This window comes from Strix uralensis, chromosome 5 (genome assembly GCF_047716275.1).
Source record: "Strix uralensis isolate ZFMK-TIS-50842 chromosome 5, bStrUra1, whole genome shotgun sequence".
In the NCBI taxonomy this organism is placed as follows: Eukaryota; Metazoa; Chordata; class Aves; order Strigiformes; family Strigidae; genus Strix; species Strix uralensis.
This window is the reverse complement of record NC_133976.1, coordinates 75,080,695-75,102,192: the sequence shown is the minus strand read 5'-3', so window position 1 is coordinate 75,102,192 and position 21,498 is coordinate 75,080,695. Positions and strand designations below refer to the sequence as shown.

At 47.9% G+C, this 21,498-nt stretch overlaps 1 protein-coding gene across 1 annotated transcript in view; it reads right to left on the bottom strand.

Annotated features, from left to right (window-relative positions):
• Positions 1 to 5,923, bottom strand: part of LOC141944698 (homeodomain-interacting protein kinase 2-like) — a 53,813-nt gene extending 47,890 nt beyond the window's left edge. Inside the window, 3 exon segments of the mRNA XM_074871750.1 lie at positions 704 to 786; positions 2,615 to 2,740; positions 5,800 to 5,923. Of these exon segments, the coding sequence (XP_074727851.1) occupies positions 704 to 727 (24 nt within the window). The 5' untranslated portion in view covers positions 728 to 786; positions 2,615 to 2,740; positions 5,800 to 5,923.
• Positions 5,924 to 21,498: the final 15,575 nt, after the last annotated feature.

Here is a 21,498-nt window from a genome sequence, read left to right as displayed (position 1 = left end):
AAAGTAAAGATATTGCTCTGGTGTAAATAGCCTTCACAGAAAAGAGGGAAAAATTTTAAAAAGAAGTATATAGAAGTATATGATAAATAGTTTTCTCTAGGCAGATCTCTCAAAGTCCCAACTAGGTACTGAAAGGTTTGTAATTTTGTTTCTGTTAAGAAATGGGGCCCTTATTAGCTTTTGAAATAAACATTTTCTATCCTTTTTTAAATTTTGCTTTTAATACCTTCATGTCTCATCATTGTCCCAGAATAAGCAAACACCATTGCTGTGTAGAGAAACAGGTCTCAGGAAATAATGTACAGCGTGTTTCCAAACGCTTCATAAATCCACAGGCAGCTTGCAAATACTGCCTGCATTCCTGTGTGAGGGTGGTTGTTTTTCATATAAGTCACGTATTAATGCAATTTGAAAAAAAAGTTCATTCAATCACATCCCCTTCCACCTTTACACTGAAACCCAGAGGTTATAATTACACCCAGGGGCAGGAATAAATTAAAACAAGCACTGGTACTGCCTTGTATTCTTTTTTTGAAAGAAAGGTGATGCCGTCTACCCTGTCTTATGTGCTCTGTCTAACTCAGAACGGGGCTGGCTGGCAGGCAAAGGGGCAGAGAGTACGTTTTCATGAGGTCAGAAATGAAAATGAGGTCATTTTCAGAGGTCAGAAATGGAGTAACGCATCCCACGTCCTAACACATACCAGATCTTCAGAGGGGGATGTCATCTTCGCTACCTCCCCTTCTGCCACCCAGGATATCTTCAAGCTGTGGCACCTCAGGAGCTCTGTGGAGGGGAGCAGGAGGGAGGATGCAGGCACTTCATGGGTTAGACACTTTCCACCCCTCAGTAAGGGTTATTTAAAAAGCAGCACTCCACAACAAAGCCAACACCCAGCAGTTTGGGTGTGAAACCAGACGTTGGGGCAACAGACTGATGCATCGCAGTGGACTCCTAGGCGGGCCACGTCTGAGCCCTTGGCTTGAGTGGCTCAATGCTGTCTTTCAGAGGAGATGAGCACCTCCCACGGTAACAGCCCCTTTCCTCCAAAATCCCTGCTCCAGAGCAATTCCGTGTTTCCCTCGCTAGGGTTATGGGAGACAGGACACTGGTGGTGATCCACACTAAGCGTAGGTACAACCTGGAGGTGACCAAAGATGCCCACACCAATGGTTGCCCCTGTGTGCAGGCACACACTGCATGAAGCAAGACCAAGGGATGACAGTCCCCTCATTCCTCCCTCATAGGGCCCTCAGCTGAAGCAGAACCACCTGCGCTACCCCAGCTTCTTCTACAGGGTTTTGACATGGCTGACAGATCTCAGCTCAGAGTTACATACCGAGAGCTGCCAGTTAAAAGGCATGCCTACTTTTGGAGGAGTCAAGTAGCAGGGAATGTGAAAGGCATTTGCTATTAAAAGAAAACGAAACAAAAAAGAGAGAGAGAAACTATCGTTGCTTGCTAAAACACAATTGCCTAATGCTTGAACAACTGTAATAACCAGTCAGTGCTGGCAGACCAATGTCTGTCTTGACAAACCTTTCTGAAAATTCACATGCAGAAGAAGAAATATTGGTAGGACTTCAGTTATCAGCTTCTCAGGGGACACCACAAATAATAAGCAGTTCCCTCCCCAAAGTACCCTAATGGCATCCCAGCTTTACAAAAAACGATGCTTGAATTTCTTTTCTGAAATATAAACTTGCCATGCACAGTCAAAATTAAAAAGAAATATAGGGCATTTTTAAGAGAAACTCCACGGGGAAAAGCAACTGTGAAACAGCCAAACATCAATTATGAAAACCACATCAAGAAGAGGCTCTTGTGCACGGGCTTTAGGGTTTAGGGATTTGAAGAAAATGCGCATCTTGGTTTGACTCATGATGTAGGCAGAGAATGAGCAAGTTTCCTCAACTTGTACAGCTCAGTGTGTTCACCTGCTGAACCGTAACCCTTACTCCCATACTAAGTTACTGCAGAAGAAACGGCTGATAGTACTGTGACAGGGGCAAACTTCTGCTGAAGCACGCATCCCAGCCATCCAGTAGCTTGCTCATTGGTGGCATGATCACAATTTCTACTTCAAACACTCAACCAGAGCCGCCTCCTCCCATGCTACTGCCCACATACAACTCTGAACTAGTAACGGGCTGCGGGCAGCACGACTTCCTTCTACCTGAGGAAACACATGTAGGTAGAAAACCAAAATATAAGGAAGTGAACAAAAGCAGAGGGATTTGGGGGTGATTCTGCCTGTGAGTCTGGGCTGGATCATTTTCCCAAGCTTAAAGATGACAGTCTCATGCGTGTACTGCTTAGGATTTCCACAGGGCAGGACCCGGGAGAGGGAGCAACCAGAGTAAAATCAGGAAAAGCCTTCCCACAAGACCCACAGCAAAAAGCAATGGGATGATCTTGTTCTTCTTTGAAATAACTTGCAAGCCTCTTGGTTTGTGGCATTGCTGCTTAATGGTACGCAGCATTATTATAGAAAACCAGCATAAACCAAACAGTTGCCATAAGGGAAAAACAGGCACCTCGGCTGGTTTGCTTTTTTTCTCCATCCCTGACTTCCCTCTATCTCAAGGGTCACACATGCTCCTAAATGCAATACCTGGATTCAAGGCTTCACCAAGAATTTTCCTCTCTGATGACCGATGGCACCAGGCGTTACCCTGTTTCTTCTTCCAGGAGCAACAGTTGCTTATTATTCCTCATGCCCACGCCGCATAATAGACAACTACACAGAAGACAGAAAAAGGTGAAAGCAAGACTGTTTAAAGCTGCAAATTAAGAACACAAGGCTTAGGGAACCTCAGCTTTATGACTGCCTATGCAACCTTCCTCCAGCCCTCTTTCTTGCCTGTCTACTGTGGCAGAGCTGTTAATCACATAATCACAGGCTATTTTTCTACAGGACCTTGGCCTCACCCAGTACAGCGGGATACACGGTGCTCACTTAGCAAGCAACTAGTCACTATTTCATCTTCTCCGCGCTCTTCGAGGTGTGGCCCCAAGCCTTGTTTACTAGGTACCTGCCACACTCTGCTCGGCAGACAAAATTAGTAATTTACTCATGGGCTTTCCTACAGTATGCATCATCAGAGTAACTGAATGTTTCACAAACATAAGGGAATGTATTTTCACAATGTCCTCATAAAGTAAGACACTGTATTATCCATATGTCATGGGCAGGGACCTGAGGCACAGAGATATTAACGTGAAAAGCTTCCACTAATTTTAAATGTCTAATTGAAACTCTTAGGTCCAAATCCTTCAGAGATCTGTTTTGTCTGCTGAGGATGTGGTGGCAACTGGTTTTTTTTAAGGCTTAAAACCTGGCCACATTTGGGCTGATGTTCTTGTAGACAGCAGAAGTGGTGCCTCCTACATATATACCATGCAAATTGTATTGGGTTGTTAAGGTGGGGGCTTGCTTCCTTGTTTCTTTGTAAATTTGTTATATTTAACATGCATCAAAAAATTCATACATTCTGAGGCAGGTAACTGGGATGGAAAATTTCTGCCCAGAGAGTTTGTTTTGTAAAATTGTGAAAAACCAAAACAAGGGTCTTAAAATGGGGAAGCTGTTGGATGGCTTCAACAGTAGATCATTGCCATGACATACACTTTTCTTTCTCTTGGATGATATTATCCAGCTGTTGAAGAAACCACAGCGGCCAGATGTTACACTAAAAGAATCAAGTCAAACTTAAATGCAAACTGCAACTAAAGCTTTACTTCATATCCTGGTTCTGTTCAGATAAACAAGATTAATTTATTTTTAATCTTAATGCACAACAAAGTCTTGTTACTCAATTCCAAATAGCAACTTCTGCTTAGAGCATAAGCCCCACCTTTCCTCCTGTTCTCTCCGAGAGAGAAAGCAAATGAAGTGTCAGGCACTGCAGGCAGCACTGGTCATAAGCTGGATATAGGACAGGCAGATGGACAGTACTCAGAGGTAGTGAATCTTACATTGGTATAAACTGATCCTTCCCCTGATTATTTACAAGGAGATTCACCAAATCCTGAAAAAAGGCCCATCTGAAAATTTCAGGCAGTGATTCATCTGTGTTAACACTGGGAAAGACAAGACGGACAGACATACAGACAGACATATGGAGGTGAGGGGGAATAAATCAACCAATCACTGGTGCCAGCCTTCTTCAGAGCAATAAAGTATTTTTAGAGACATTTTTGTAGAAGTGTAAAATCCAGCCTTGCAACTGTCCACCAAGTGCACACAGGACTCGGGGGGGGGGGGTGGGGTGGGGTGGTGGTGAAAACAGAGTGAGACAGTGTGGGAGTTGGCAGGAGAATTGGTTCCTCCATCACCTCGTGAACATGCAAGGACAACCCTGGGATAACTCCCAACGATTCCTCTTTGCCACCCAAGCTGTATTCCTGGCAAAAGATATTATAAACCATCCCTCCCCTAGACACATACCACAGGCACACAGAGATGAACACAGACCCAGTTTCCCCGTCCTGCACTGAAAACTCTTGCCATATATCCCTGATTTTCAGACAGCAATGTCTCCTGACTACGCTAACACTGACTAATTTAGTATTTTTAATTACAGAGGGATTTACAGCACTCCACTACAGTGCTCTCTTTTATTATACCCACTGTTTCTGCTGGATCTGGGTACACTCTACATACAAAGTTGCACATTAGACAAATTACACTGCACATTAAGTAAATCTCTCTCTAGAAACAGGATTAGATGAAGAGGCAAATCTTCCTAATTCCAGTGTATAAATTAATATCGCCAAAATCAATATGAAGTAAGAGCATGTCCTGGTTCAGCCAGGATAGGGTTAAGTTTCCCCAGCAGTGGGGGGAAGCTCTAGCCAGATTATTCCATACCATGCTGACGTCACCTCCTGGTGCCCAAGCACGGGAGAATCAGTGAACCAGTGAACGTGTGTGTTATGCCATCTCTCTGCTCTCACTGCTGTATCGGTACATATCTTACTCTGTTCATTGTTATTACTGTTATTGTTGTTGTTTATTGTGTTGCTGTTGCTCTGTTGTATTAAACCTCTCCTTATCTCAGCCCCGGGGCTTTGTATTTCACTCCCTTTGTGGGGGAGGGGCAGCAGCCGCGTGGTCTCAGACCCCGGCAGGGACTAAACCACCACACCAGGAAAGGCAAGTACTGTTTTCTCATGATCTTGCTTAACATTCATGAGAGGTTTCTGTCATGAACAATCCATTAGCTTACAAGGATGTGTTGAGTTTAGAAACTTTTCTTATTTAGGAGACTGAGGTAATCTGAAAAATCTAACCAAACATAAATTGTCAAGGCTGAGGGTCAAGCAAACTCTGCTACCAGGCAGTTCCCATTAATCTAGGTTTAGGATGCAACAGTCTGGAAAAAGTACATAGTTAAGTTTAACAGAAAGCCCAAGGTAGTAAACCCTGCTGAGAAGCAGCCAAGGCCCCTGTAGACATATCCACAGACTCACACCTTGGATTACACTTCACAGCACTATTGGTCAAAGTGACTTCTTTTCTTTTAATCAAGACTAAGACCAGGGAAAATGAAGTCAGGTTAAACACAACTCACCCAGTGCAGAAGGAAAGGACGATGGCAAAAGCAACAAGTTGCTGTAACACTGATATGCAGCATGTGAGCAGAGAGAGGCATGTATTTGCTCTGCAGAATTCATGACACAAGTCAGGTTCTTGATGGTGCATTATCAATTATGCACAAAATTACTTTAAAATTGTAGAGAGGAAAAATTATTATAAGTAGTATTTTGCAGTCTTGGCAAACAGCAAGTACTCACGTTCAGCAATTTGCTGCACTGGAAACCCCAGGTAGAAGCTGAATTCCACCACAGACAAGTTTCTTAGCTGCTCACTGACTTCGGACCTGTTTAGAAAACCGTATCTATCTCGGACAGCAAAAACAATGCTTACGGGGCCTTGCCGAAGTGCTACCCCAGGCCTACTCAGAGTTATATTCAGTATCTGAAAAGACAAGATTGAAGTATCGTCAGCAAAATCAAAGCACTGGTATTTCCATTCCTTCCTTGACAGTCTTTTATTTTTTTTTTCCTAATATGAAGGGGGAGGCAGTTCACATCAAAACAGAGGTGTTCCTATACCAGGTTGTTTCAGCCTGCTGAGTCTCAGAAGAGGCAAAGTTACATATGAATTCCTCTTCTAAGAGTTATCCTTTAACATCAATCGTAATTCAGAGTGATCTGAAAGCTACAGTACAGAAAATGATGAAAAAAACCTAGAGAGACAGTCAGCAAAATAAAACTACTGATAAAGAAATCTTAGACGAGTACCGAACTGTGTGGAACAGACAGGAAGAGAGCATGTGTCCTGGTTTAACCAGGATAGGGTTAAGTTTCCCCAGCAGTAGGGGGGGAGCTCTAGCCGGGTTATTCAGATACCACGAGGACATCACATCCTGGCGCGTCACATCCTGGCGCGGGAGCGCGGGGCGCGTGGTTTTATACATCTGCTCCTCTCACTCCTGTATTGGTAGATACACTTTGCTCTGTTCATTGTTATCACTGTTATTCTTATTGCTGCTGTTTGTTGTGTTGCTGTTGCTCTGTTGTATTAAACCTCTCCTTATCTCAGTTTCGGGGCTTTGTATTTCACTCCCTTTGTGGGGGAGGGGCAGCGGCCGCGTGGTCTCAGACCCCGGCAGGGGCTAAACCATTACAGCATGGTAAAGAAGCATTCTGAAAGTGGATGTTCTCTTGGTCAAAACCTCCTGCACCATGCATGCCCAGACCCTACCACTAGTTCAAAACCTTCATTTGGCACCAATGCACACAACAACCGTGTTCATGTAGACACAGCTCTTCCAGACAATAAGCAAGTATTTAAAATAAAAGCTTGCTAAGCCAATAGCCAAGAAACTGTTTTGCGCATTCTGTCTTCAGTCTATCCCATCACGTTGTGTCATTCATTTGTACAGTTCTGAGCACTTTACAGCACTTTAAGTACTATAAAGTTTGTCCTTCTTTCTGCTATGATTCTATTTTAGGGTACCACAGATGGGCATTTACGGTGCCAGTTAAATAACACAATAAAATGTTTATTAATTTTGGTATTACAACACAGCTAGATTCAATTTAAGAATTCAGATAGAAGAGGGAGTTGGTCTCATTAAGTTAAATTACTGACTTTCCAGGGAGTTTTAAGCTCTCCTATGTGATTCAGTACCCAGCATATATGCAATACACTTCATATGTGAAGTTCCAGCAGCAGCTGCCATGGACATCATCTACTAATGTAAGTACCTTATTCTAGACCTCATAAGCAACTAGCATGTTTCCTCACATAATGGCAGAGTCCATATAACTCCTATATTCCCTAATAAGACCCCCTGAGTGGCAGTGAGACCTGAAAGTTGTCTTCCAACAAAAACATTCTAACCACACCCTACTGTGTAACAGTAAAATCTGAAGGGAATGACTTTGGTAACGGTTGGGGCAGCCTTTATATGAAAAAGTATAAACCCTATTATATTGAATAATGCTTTGGATATAAATCATCATCTTGGACCATTTTTTCAAAAAGCTTGAAACCAGAGAGATACGTGGTGCCGTATTATTTTGTAGGGGAAGAAAATCCTGACTTCATAACAAAGCCTTATAGTTCTATATGATCTAGGTGGCAAGTGGTTGCCAGTGAACACCTAACATTTTACTGGCTGGATGAAACACGGGACAACCAAAGGTGAGGAGAAAAAGGGACAGACACAAAACATGCTGATCTTCTTACCTGCACAGTGAAGTTGTAGAACTCCTGGTGTTTGCTCACCTCCATGAATGCTGTTGTCAGCCCTTTCTCAATGCGCCAGCTAAAGTTGCAGAACCCAACATCCACATTCCGAGGGACAAACTGCAGCACTGAAGGCAAAGGGTACAAATTATTCCTACAGACAAGTACTGCCATGAGAGAGAACACAATGAGTAAGAGAATCCACGGGACTAGCACTTTTTCATGGAATTCAAGACACACATTGTCAAACACTGGGTAAAAATACAGTAGAAATACATTTTGTGTTGGTGCAGTCAATTGTCTACTCATTACGATCTGCTGCAGCAGTAATTAGATTACTGAGAGATACTAGTGACAAAATACCCACTGTCTCCTCTCGCGTACTGAAAGACCTTCGCTACATACATGTGGCTAATTTTACACAACTTGAACACTGAATCAGCCACACTGAAATCCTCAGTACTCAACAGATCAATGAAAATCTTAAGGAAAAAAGCAACAAATCTCTTTCTTGTAGACCGAAATATAGTATTTAGCTTGTCTAAAAGATCACATGTTGGGTCCATTAATGTGCATCAGTATCAGTCTAACGCTCTCAAAACACCTAATTAGCAAACAATCTTTTAAAGCTAGATACATACACCTTAAAGTCCTCACAGGAGAGAAAGAAAGAGCACAGGAGAGAAAGTGTGGGAGTAGAAGAATGTGAGCAGGCACACAGACCTTAACTACATACTCATCTGTGGATTTCCTGATAAAGTCTTACCCAAAGAAACGCTATGATTAGGTTACAGACCCTGATAGCAATGTTACACAAGGTTCAAGAACAGAAAACATATCTACTTCTATCTATATAACCATGTTAAGCAGTGGAAAAAGACATCACACCTGCGCAGTTAAAGAAGTGATGTCTTAACATACAGTTATTAACAGAGCAGAAGCAACACATGAAACATACCTGAACAAAAGCACCATGTTTGACATTCATTAACTCTCTGCCTATATACTCAATCCCTGTCACTACCTCATTACGCATTCAACCAGCCAGGCAGGTGGTTCTGTTATGCAAATAGTGCCTGAAGAATATTTTAAATCATACCACTGATTCTAAAAATCTATTACATAGGTAATATTTTACTTTAGATTATCAGTTGTCATAGACTTCACGTAAACTGCTGCCATACAGCAGCCATGGAAAACTGAACACTACATGAGCAATCCTCCTGATCACATTATACATGAGCAGTCGATCCTCCTGCTCACCAATTCTTCTACATTATGAGAATTCTAAATAGTGGCATTTAAAGTAAACATACTTTGAAACTTGACTTAAGCATTATAAAGTAGCTGCAGTGTGATTGTATGAGTAAATGTTTCACAGAAATTTTTTTCTCTTCTCACCTTTTGAAGAAAGAAAAAGAGCAAACCTATTTTGCAACGTGTCAAAAAAATTCCTAAAAAATAATGAAATTATGGGGTTAACTGTCTACAATTTATCGTCTCTCAACCATGGATCCAGGAAGTATTTCAAACAACCAAGAATTAAGATTCACTGCAGTAGAATGCAGGGTTTTGACTCCACCTTGCATACTTAATCATAAGTGAAGAAGCATGAATCAATATGAAGCTACATCTCCTCCTCCTCGTGTCAGGAAGAACTCACCTGTCTGAACTTGGAATCTGTTATCTGGCACAGTGAAAGAAGGATGCAGCGAGAGGATCATGGGGGCTTCACCACGAAGAAGACTGCTGTTCACAAGCACATTTATGACAGCTACTGCCGTGTAAAACTTCATGGCCTCAGTTACAATAGAAAGAACAGAATGAATAAATAACATGTTAATAAGAGTGGCAGAAATAAATCAGAAAAGGATCTGCTGTAGGAAACAATGAATACATAGATAATCCAGAAAAGAATCAAAGGGAAGTACAAATATGCATAGGAATCACAGAATCATCTAGGTTGGAAGGGACCTCAAAGATCATCTAGTCCAACCGTTAACCTAACACTGACAGTTCCCAACTACAGCATATCCCCAAGCGCTATGTCAACCTGACTCTTAAACACCTCCAGGGATGGGGACTCCACCACCTCCCTGGGCAGCCCATTCCAACGCCTAACAACCCCTTCTGTAAAGAAATACTTCCTAATATCTAGTCTAAACCTTCCCTGGCACAACTTGAGGCCATTACCTCTTGTTCTATCGCTTGTTACTTGGTTAAAGAGGCTCATCCCCAGCTCTCTGCAACCTCCTTTCAGGTAGTTGTAGAGGGTGATGAGGTCTCCCCTCAGCCTCCTCTTCTCCAGACTAAACAACCCCAGTTCCCTCAGCCACTCCCCGTACGACCTGTGCTCCAGACCCTGCACCAGCTTCGTCGCCCTTCTTTGGACACGCTCGAGTAATTCAATGTCCTTTTTGTAGTGAGGGGCCCAAAACTGAACCCAGTAATCGAGGTGCAGCCTCACCAGTGCCGAGTACAGGGGTAAGATCACTTCCCTGTCCCTGCTGGCCACCCTACTGCTGATACAAGCCAGGACACCATTGGCCTTCTTGGCCACCTGGGCACACTGCTGGCTCATATTCAGCCGGCTGTCAATCAGCACCCCCAGGTCCCTCTCTGACTGGCAGCTCTTTAGAAAGGTAACAAAACAAGTGTAAAGGACACAGAAATATACAGGAGTGGAGAGCATTACGTATCATTATACGGGGCAGTCTGCTCACAGCATTTTTTTTACAGGAACGGTATCTCTTCAGGAACATCACAAAGTAAAACTTCCTAATTAACATATTGGGAAATACACTACAAAGCCAACAATAAAAAGGAGAAGCAAGGAATCTCCTCTTATCAAGACGTAACACACACAAGACAAATAAGAAACAGAAACAACTTCTTGGGAAACAGACCAGTTAATGTGCCTTTCCCAAGCAAGACTAGTAGCAGAGAGCAACTGAAACCTGTTTCAGAACAACTGAGCATGAAAGAAACTGAACAGCCACAGCACAGCCATACTAGTCTTGGAGAAGATGTTTTTGTTCTAACTGACATTTATTAGCAGCATGAAAGAAAAAATATTTTCCTTAAAGCAAGAGGAGAAAAGGAGGCAGGCAAGGCATCATACACAACAACAGTCAAGCTCTGCCACATTCAGTAATAATCACTGCACACTCCTCATCTGGGCTGCCATAAAGCATCCCATTAAGATTAGATTTTCAAGATCCCCTAGTACAGCACTGTGTGAGATTAGCTATGAATTGCTGCCAAAGTGAATGATGACACTGAAGAGATGGTCCTCTTAAGTCCTTACTAGGACCGTTCCTGGTTCTTAAGCTCCCTGGGTCATCCCTTCACTTCTCCAGAGGCTCTACTGTGTAAGGTTGCAAAAGGTTCCAGTGCACCTCCATGACTGTTCAGTAAAGCTACAGACACAGGAGTCAGTGAGGGGTTAGAAATTGCAGCACATACTGATTAAACACAGACCTATATGCACTACTCCATTTGTTACAGATCACACTCTTAAAGGTATTCTCCACTGAAAAAACCTGGGCCAGGATTAGAAGCTCCTCAGATGAATCTCACATCTGGTTAAAACCATGCTGATTCTCATGCACACTGGAGAAAGCAACTGGGCAACAGGGCTGAAATGCATTCTGGCTGCATACTCTCCAAGACAAAGACAGTAAAAAAAAAATAAGTATCCGAGAACAGTAAACATTGGACTCATGAAAAAGACTACAGGCTTCTCTTGAATTAGCATTTGTTTCGAGATGACGGAAAGGGGAGTCTTCCAAGAGAGACGCAGCTCCAGTGTCCAGTCGGAAATCCCCCAGACAGAATAGAATGGCCAACAGTATGCTTGACCCTCTTGAGGGGACCAGGAAGTCATTCTTGCAGGAGTCACTCTTAGATCAAGTGAGTGATGGTGAGCAGGATTAGAGGGGCCCTGCCTCCAGCCAGGTGGAGGAAAGGGATAATCGGATTTACTGGAAGGTGTGGATCCGATGGCCTGGCACATCAGAACCACAAGAATATAAGGCCTTAGTAGATACTGGCGCACAGTGCACCCTGATGCCATCAAGCCACAGTGGGGTTGAACCCATCTGCATCTCTGGAGTGACAGGGGGGTCCCAACAGCTGACCCTATTAGAGGCTGAAGTAAGCTTAACTGGGAAGGACTGGCATAAGCACCCCATTGTGACTGGCCCAGATGCCCCGTGCATCCTAGGGATAGACTACCTCAGGAGAGGGTACTTTAAAGACCCAAAAGGGTACCGGTGGGCCTTTGGTATAGCTGCCCTGGAGGAGGTTGAGCAATTGTCCACCTTACCCGGCCTCTCAGAGGACACCTCGGTGGTGGGGTTGCTTAAGGTTGAAGAGCAGCGAGTGCCAATTACTACCAAGACGGTTCACCGGCGGCAGTACCGTACTAACCGAGATTCCCTGGTCCCCATCCATCAGCTGATCCGTCGACTAGAAAGCCAGAAGGTGATCAGCAAGACTCATTCACCTTTCAACAGCCCTATATGGCCAGTGAGAAAACCTAATGGCGAATGGAGACTGACTGTGGACTACCGTGGCCTGAATGAAGTTACGCCAGCGATGAGTGCCGCAGTGCCGGACATGCTAGAGCTCCAGTATGAGCTGGAGTCGAAGGCAGCCAAGTGGTACACCACAACTGACATCGCTAACGCGTTTTTCTCCATTCCAATAGCACCAGAGTGCAGGCCACAGTTTGCATTCACTTGGAGGGGTATCCAGTACACCTGGAATCGACTGCCCCAGGGGTGGAAACACAGCTCCACCATTTGCCATAGACTGGTCCATACTGCACTGCAGAAAGGTGGGGCTCCAGAACACCTGCAGTTCATTGATGATATCATTGTATGGGGGGACATAGCTGAGGAAGTCTTTGAGAAAGGAAAGAAGATAATTGAAATCCTCCTGAAGGCTGGTTTTGCCATCAAGCAACAGAAAGTTAAGGGGCCTGGAAGGGAGATTCAGTTCCTAGGAATAAAATGGCAAGATGGGCGTCGCCACATCCCAATGGAGGTGATAAACAAGGTAACAGCCATGGCCCCACCAACCACTAAAAAGGAGACTCAATCTTTCCTGGGCGCTGTCGGGTTCTGGAGGATGCACATCCCAAACTACAGCCTGATTGTGAGCCCTCTCTACCATGTAACCCACAAGAAGAATGATTTTAAATGGGGCCCTGAGCAACAACAAGCCTTTGAACAAATTAAGCAGGAGATTACCCAGGCAGTGGCCCTCAGGCCAGTCCGGGCAGGGCAGGAGATTAAGAATGTGCTCTACACTGCAGCTGGCGAGAATGGCCCTTCCTGGAGCCTTTGGCAGAGAGCAGATGGGGAATCCCGAGGCCAACCTCTAGGCTTTTGGAGCCAGGCATACAGAGGCTCTGAAGCTAACTATACCCTGACTGAGAAGGAGATACTGGCAGCGTATGAAGGAATTCGAGCTGCCTCAGAAGTGGTCGGCACTGAGACACAGCTCCTCCTGGCACCCCGACTGCCGGTGCTGGGATGGATGTTCAAAGGAAAGGCTCCCTCCACACATCATGCAACAGATGCCACGTGGAGTAAATGGGTTGCGTTGATAACATAACGGGCTCGAACAGGGAACCTTGACCGCCCAGGATTAGTGGAAATGATCATAAACTGGCCAGAGAGCAAACATGTTGGGATGTCACCAGAACAAGAGGTGAAACGTGATGAGGAGGCCCCACCATGTAACGAGCTGCCAGAGGAGGAGAAGCGATATGCCCTGTTCACTGATGGGTGAACACTGTCACATTGTGGGAAAACATCGACGATGGAAGGCTGCAGTGTGGCATCCCACACAAGAAACCACTGAAGCTGTTGAGGGACAAGGTGAATCGAGCCAGTTCGCAGAGGTGAAAGCCACCCAATTGGCTTTGGAGATTGCTGAGCGAGAAAAGTGGCCAAGGCTCTATATCTACACTGACTCGTGGGTGGTGACAAGTGCCCTGTGGATGTGGCTGCAGCAATGGAAACAGAACAACTGGCAACGCAAGGGCAGACCCATCTGGGCCACTGAAGTATGGCAGGACATTGCAGCCTGGGTGGAGAACCTCGTTGTGAAGGTGTGCCATGTGGATGCCCATATACCCAAGAGTTGGGCCACTGATGAACATCAACACAACCAGCAGGCGGACCAGGCTGCTAAGATCGAAGTGGCTCAGGTGGACTTGGACTGGCAGCGTAAAGGTGAACTCTTCATAGCCCGGTGGGCCCATGAGACCTCGGGCCACCAAGGCAGAGATGCAACATACAGGTGGGCTCGAGATCGAGGGGTGGACCTCACCACTGACACCATCGCAGAGATCATCCATGGATGTGAGACGTGTGCTGCAATCAAACAAGCCAAACGGGTGAAGCCCCAGTGGAATGAAGATCGATGGATGAAATATAAATATGGAGACAGATCGACTACATCACACTGCCACAGACCCGCCAAGGCGAGCGCCACGTGCTCACAATGGTAGAAGCAACCACTGGATGGCTCGAAACTTATCCAGTGTCCCACGCCACCGCCCGGAACACCATCCTGGGCCTTGAAGAGCGAGTCCTGTGGCGACACGGCACCCCAGAGAGGATTGAGTCGGACAATGGGACTCATTTCCGAAATAACCTCATAGATGCCTGGGCAGAAGAACACGGCATCGAGTGGGTCTACCACATCCCCTACCATGCACCAGCCTCTGGGAAGATCGAGCGCTACAATGGACTGTTAAAAACTACATTGAGAGCAATGGGGGGTGGAACCTTCAAACACTGGGACACACATCTGACAAAGGCCACTTGGTTAGTGAACACAAGAGGATCTGCCAATCGAGCTGGCCCGGCTCAGTCAAAACTTCCACGTGTTGTAGACGGGGATAAAGTCCCTGTGGTGCGCATGAGGGATCTGCTGGGAAAAATGGTCTGGGTTAGTCCTGCGCCGGGCAAAGGCAAACCCATCCACGGGATTGCTTTTGCTCAAGGACCTGGGTGCACCTGGTGGGTGATGCAGAAAAATGGAGAGGTCCGATGCGTACCACAAGGGGATTTGATTTTGGGTGAAAACACACCGTGAATTATATTGTGCTTTTGTTAATTGGGATTTTTTGTTATTGTTAATTGCTAAATGGCAGCTGGACGTGACGCAGATGGTATAGAATAGAGGGGTGGATTATGTCCTGGTTCAGCATTATGTCCTGGTTCAGCTAGGACGGGGTTAAGTTTCCCCAGTAGTGGGGAAGAAGCTCTAGCCGGGTTATTCAATACCATGCTGACGTCACGTCCGGGGCACCCAAGCGCGGGAAGTTTGGTAGAACGCGCGGTGTGTGCCGTCGCTCCTCTCACTGCTGTATAGGGACATCTTTTGTTCTGTTTATTGTTGTTACTGTTACTGTTATTGTTCTTCTTGTTGTTCAGTTTGTTATTGTTGCACTGTTGTATTAAAACTCTCCTTATCTCAACCCCGGGATTTGTATTTCACTCCCTGCCCCGCTCCGGTTGGAGGGTGGGGGAGGGGCAGAGGCAACGTGGTCTCGGGTCACGGCAGGGCCTAAACCACCACAAAGGGCAACAGAGAACACAACACAATCTGCATTAGTCAGGCAGTAAGAGAACAAAACTTTCACCGCAGACCACCTCATTCTGGGTGAAGTGCTATGCCAACAGAGAAGAACCTCAGTGCCACTGGGCAGCAGGATCAGCAGGGCCCAGCAGTGGCACCGTTCACAAACCTCAGGCCACATCTGATGAGCATCTGGAAAGACCAAAGAAAGGAGCCCTGGCTTGTGTGCCAGGATACGCGCTGAAACCTGAAGAAAGGTCAATTAACCTCTGGCAAAGGTCAACCTAATTCACCCTGTTCGTTAACGTTCAAAGCAGTGAATTCCAGGATGTTATAAGGGCAATGGCCACAGAACCACCACCCAAGGTGATGCTCCCAACTGCCTGTTCCAGGCGTATCTGGATCGATGGGCTTTGGAGTTGGACATGAAATTAAGACCTTTACAGCATCCTACCCGTCTGCACATCAGTGTATGCTCTGCCATCCTCAGGCTCAGGCACTTTCGGCTCCAGCTGCTCCAGCACTTGCTGCTCGGCCAGGGCTCTCCTGTGGTCTTCTCCGTGCCTTGGACTCTGAGAACAGTGATGTGGGATACTCTGGGCAGGCGGGAGGAAAAAAAAATCCATCCCAGATTACTTTCCGTATGTAAGTAGCACTCCTTCCGCCCAAAGGTAAATGAAGATGATCACCTCTCACCCCACAGACTTGCAGTTCAGGGCCCTCACCCCGAGGAGGGACTCGTGGGCTCTGTGCCCCATGGGGGTGTTTGCTCCCAAGGCCTGTGCTGAACCCAGCTCCTCGGGACCTGCCCCACAGGGCACTGCCCCAGCACCCTTCTTGGCTGCCATGTGGTCCAGAAAAGCCACAGCCGGGCACAGGGCACCAGAGTGGAGCACAGGGAACACAGGCTGCCCATCTGTGCTCTCCACCCTGGCACTGGCAATTTCCACCCCAACTCCTCCAGGGAGAAAGAGGCCTGTGTCTCGATGGCTTCCCATCCCAGAAAGGCTGACCTTCCTCTCCTAAGGCCTCTCCCACCCATACACAATGCCAAGGAGGACAAATGTAGCCACTGCTTACTTTTGCCTGGCACTGAACCAAAGCCTCGATCGTCTTGGCAGTTAACGTCACTGGCTAGAAAAGAGAACAAAGGCCAAGTGGGAGAAACTCCTCTGATGGTCCATGCTAGAAAGCAGAGTCACTCCCTTGACCCAGCTGGAACAACAAAGACACTTACAGATCCACTGAGGCCCAAGATGTTCACGAGAAGATGAATCGAGGGCAATGTGCTCACTTGCATTTCCTGGGCTCTGCTCCTTTGCCTGTGCACAGGGAATAGACAAAGGAAGAGCTCTGTATCACTGAACCCGGCTTTGCTCTCTCCCCTGCCAGCCCGCCCAGCACCATTTACATCAGAAGAACTCTAGGCACAAAAGGAGCAAGTGGTGACAGCCGGATCGCCTTGGTGTTACTTTACCAACGCAAGGCTGAGCAACTCGGCCAGCGCTGCCCCGCAGCTGCCCCAGCAGTGTGGGTACCTCTCCCCCAGCTCTCGAGCTGCCTTTCAGCTCAGCTGGAGCATCCCACCAACTGCCACACTGGCACCAGAGGTTTGCTACTGCAGTGGGGCTTACCTGAGGATGGCGTCCAGCCAGAGCTCTTTCCTCTCTTGCGATCTGCAGAAGACAGGAGAACCAGTATCACACCCCGCTGCCACCAACCAGGTGTTGGGGTGCTTCCCCCCGCTGCAGTGCTAAAGCCCAGACCTCTGGGGTCAGGTTCGCTTCTCAAGGTGCAAAGCGGTTTTCTAGCACAAGCAGAAGGCATCAGGCTGATGCCTCTGCTTCCCCCCACTCCCGAGGGCCCCTTTCTGCAGCTGCGCTCCAGTCCCAGCAGCTGGAGTACACCGACAGCACAGCTGTCCTCCCCTGATCAGCTGGAAGAGGGGCTGGAGGCAAGGACCAGGACCTCAGGCCACTCTGACACCAGCAGGACCTGTCCAAAAAGCAGCTCTCCCCTTGTTCTTGGGCCTTCCCAAAAAGAGGCTCCCACTGCACCCAGGAGCTCAGGGACTGACAGGGGCTGAGCAGGGGGAGTAGAAAAAAGCAAGTTTTTCTGCTCTCCCTGGACAGATGGAGAACAGAGAAGGTCAAAGCCAAGGAGGCTCTGCTCATCACCAAGCCCCATCTCTCCAGGAGCCCCTTTTGATCCTGCAACTCTACAGCCTTTGGGATCCCCCTGGGCTGAGGAGCACTGTCGCAGACACCAGGCTTCTCCAGAGTGGGGAGAGACAGCCCAGCTCTGCCAGAACTGCACCTGGGGCTTCCTGGGACCAAATGGGATGGACTGTCTACACACAGCCCCCCCCTCAGCCCACGCTTTGCCTCACTCCTCTGACAGTGCACAGCTTGTGCAAGGGCTGTTTCCAGAGGCCAGAGGGCCAGCTCAGAAAATAAGCCAAGCTGCAAAACACTGCACAAGCAAAGCAGTGCCTCTGCTTCCCCCCTCACCCCGTGACGTGAGCCTGAGGAGCCAGCTGGGCTCTGAGGGAGAGCACTGGCCCAGACAGCCCAATGCCTGGGTGCACATCACCACCACTCACCAGAAAGTGACCACACGGAAGCTGATGGGCCAGACAAGGACAAGGGTCCTGCAGCAGTCCAGGCCCAACACTGTATCTTCTTGTGCACACCCGCACACTGCCTTCTCACTGCACAGCACCCACAGCTCGCTGAGACGCGCCCTGTGCTGCAGCCAGAAGCTGGTGCCACATCTGCAGCCAGGAAGAGCAGGGGCTGATGGTGAGGTTGCCTTCTGGGGGGGCAACTATGGCAGACTTGCCCCCAGCTGCCCACCAGCCCCAGGTGGCCGTACCCCACCGAGCAGGCCACCATCCGCCAGCACTAGGACTGCCCTTAGGAAGGGGCTCAGCCCTGCTGACCCCCAGCGCTGGGGAACTGCTCCGACAGGGACCTCACCCTGTACCTTCTGCAGCACAGAGGCGGAAAGCTCCCACCAGCACGGCTGGACAGCAACGCTGCTTCCCAAAGGAAAGACACAGGGCAGGGTTTCCCCCCTTCCATTTTTCCTCCTTTCCTGGTCCTGTGGCTGCCAAAGGTGCAGCCAGACAAGGGGAGGAGGGTCCCTGACTGGCCACCAGCTCCCTCCCTCAACATTATTGGGGTGATTTGGAGTTATATTGCTGTGGCGTTGAGGCAAAGCCGGGTGCTGGAGCTGAGCACAGCGGGACCCAAGGAACGGCATGACTGGCTTGAGGCTTTGGAGTGCTTTGCACCGAGCTCTGTCCCCGCTGGAGGAGACACTGCTCAAGACAAAGGCATTGCAGCCCTTGTTGTCATGTGTGTCCATGTACCCCCCCAGCCCCCCAAGGTCCGTCCTTGTCCCAGGAGCTCCGTGCTGCTTTCTGCGTGGGGCTCTGTCTGTGAGTCCTGCAGGGACCCGTCCTTCCTGGCTCCCCTGTCAAAGGGGCCAGGGGAGTGTTCCCCCCCGCCACTGCTGCCCCACTGGCACTAACTCAACCCTGGGGGTAGCTCAGTTCCCTTTGGGGCTCACTGTCCCTGATTTGGGGCTCAGTGGGGCTTTTGCACCTTTGGGTGCTGTTTCCCAGTGCCCCCTGTGCTGCCTCCTCCTCTCACACAGGCATGGAGCGGTTCTGGAGAAATGGCTTTTAGTGGAAAAAAAAAAAAAGACCAAACATGCCATGAAATCTGTTCTAATGCATAATCACCCCACCCCCATGCAACTGCACTGGGGATCAGTCTCATCTCATTCCTGCTGGAGTCTATTGCCACCCTCCCACCCCAGCGCTGGCTGCCAGAGCCCTGCGCTTGCTGGGTGGTTTGGCCAGGTGCTCTTCTGCTTTTTCCTCCTCCTTTCTGACATGCCAGGCTGGGGCGGGGGCAGGTCCATCCCCACATCCTACCATCGCTCCTGGGGCCCCATCTTGAACGGTGGTGAACTGCTCCAGGCTCAGGATGGCATTGGTGGGCTCAGGGACGCTGTAGTCAGGGGTGAGCAGCTCCACGGGCAGCGAGACAGCGTCGATGCCACAGCGGGGGATGGCTCTGCTGGTGCTGCCAGGGTCCCCAGGAACAGGGAGGCTCCTGAGACCGTCCTGGCTGGGCAGGCAGCAAACAAGAAGCATCTCCTCAGGCAGTGCAAGGTCACCTGCCGGGGCCCCAACCCCTTGGTTGTGGGGGGCAGCACAGGGGCTGGCGGTTCTTGCTCTGCGTAGGCACTATTTTCTGGCAATACACTATTTTAAATGGGTAAAGCACAGCAGAACACACTGTTTACAACCTGCTGAGAATCACCCCCCAGGCATAGCAGCAACGAGGGCAAAGCTTGTCTATTAAGATGCATTTGACTTACAGTACCATTAAACATTCACCACCACCAGACATTTCACTAGACTGAAAGCTGGCAGCAGTGTACCAGCGTTCTTTCTGGACACTCCTGGGTAGAAATTCTAGACTTTCTTTAAGGACAGAAATCTAAAGAGCTACAAAAAGCTTTTTAAATTAAACACAGCAAATATAAATCAAACAAACAAAAATCATCAGGTAAATCCCCGAGGCACTAGTGAGGAACAAAAAGTCTCCTGTTAAGTCCAAAATACCTCACAAAACAGAAAAATGACTTAAAGAGATTTCTGCAAAGAAACTGCAGATGGAAGATAACCCTGATAACTGCAGCACGAGTGACCAACATGGAAACGGCAGCACTGACCCTTCTCCTGCTCCTCCTACGAGCTCCTCACCAGTTACATGAAGAGGCAAAACCAAGGATGACTGAACAGGTCTGAGCAGAAGTTTGCCCCCCCCAAATTCAAAATGATCAAGAAGTCTATTTGAAATACAGATTCACACCCACTATCATGGGTGATGAACCTCACCCTAAGCACACGTTGTGCCTTGAGACAGGAGCCAAGGACAGACTGAAGTCACCACCATGAGCAGACAATCAAAACTGAAGCATCCAGAAGACACAGACAAACCTCCACCATTTTTTCAGTGATATTTCAAGTCCCACAATACTTAACACCAGACTTCACAAAATGCCACTAAACTTAACGACACCAACCTCTCTGTAGGTTTCTTACTCAAAAGCAAAAAGCCACATGACCTTGGGGAAACCCTTGTCCTCCTGTGTGGCTGATGTCTTCCCATGCCTCTTCCCCAAGGCAGGAGAAATGACCATCTATCTGGAAGTCTACACAAATTCAGAAGTACACTCAGCCTTCCGACAGTCATTACCTGTGGGCCAGAAGTCCTCCCACACCCCAGAAGTGCCTGTTTGTCATCTGGCAGTCATTCTGCATGAACCCATTTAAAACAGTCCAACCCTCACCACAAATGAGTTGACCGCAGAAGAAGTGACACTGGCTGACCTGGACAAGTGTATTATACCAGAAAGGGTGGTTACAAGACAAAAAATGCAAAATAAACCACCAGAAGAGCAAAAAAAAAAAAAAAAAAACCAAAACAAACTAGAAAACACATCATACACAAACCAGAGGCCCCTATCCAAACCCTAGAAAGAAAATAACCTAAAATAGGACTCTCCAAAAACCACCCAGAACATAAGCTAAGGCAAGAGACCCCCAAACAACCCAGGAATCCAGGACCAAAAAGCCCAGATTTTGTCCCTAAAAATAGCACACTTTAATGCTATCCCACCTACACTCTGGCACCCCGTAACCCTAACACCCCATAACCCCAGCTCACTGTAAGCCTACAACCCCATAACCCTGGCTCTCCCTAAAACTAGTGTGTGATAACCCTGGAAAACCATTACCCCAGCACTGCATAACCCCGGCACCCCAACTACCGCAAACCCCCGAGGACAAAGGCAATCAGCAGCTGCTCCCCCTGAGCAGCCAAGAAGCCCTGTTTTCATTGGGCGGGGGCACCTGCCCCAGGCGTCACCACTGGCGGAGGCCAGTCCGGTGTCACCGCCGGGGTCTGACAGCTTCTGACCAGCAGACCTGCTGCTGGTGTCCCTGCTCACCCAGCCAGGACGCTGCTATTGAGCCTGTTTTTCTCATGACACGGCTTACCTGTGAAGGTACACATTCCAGAAAACAACAGTATCAGCTGAAGTCTGCTCATTATCAC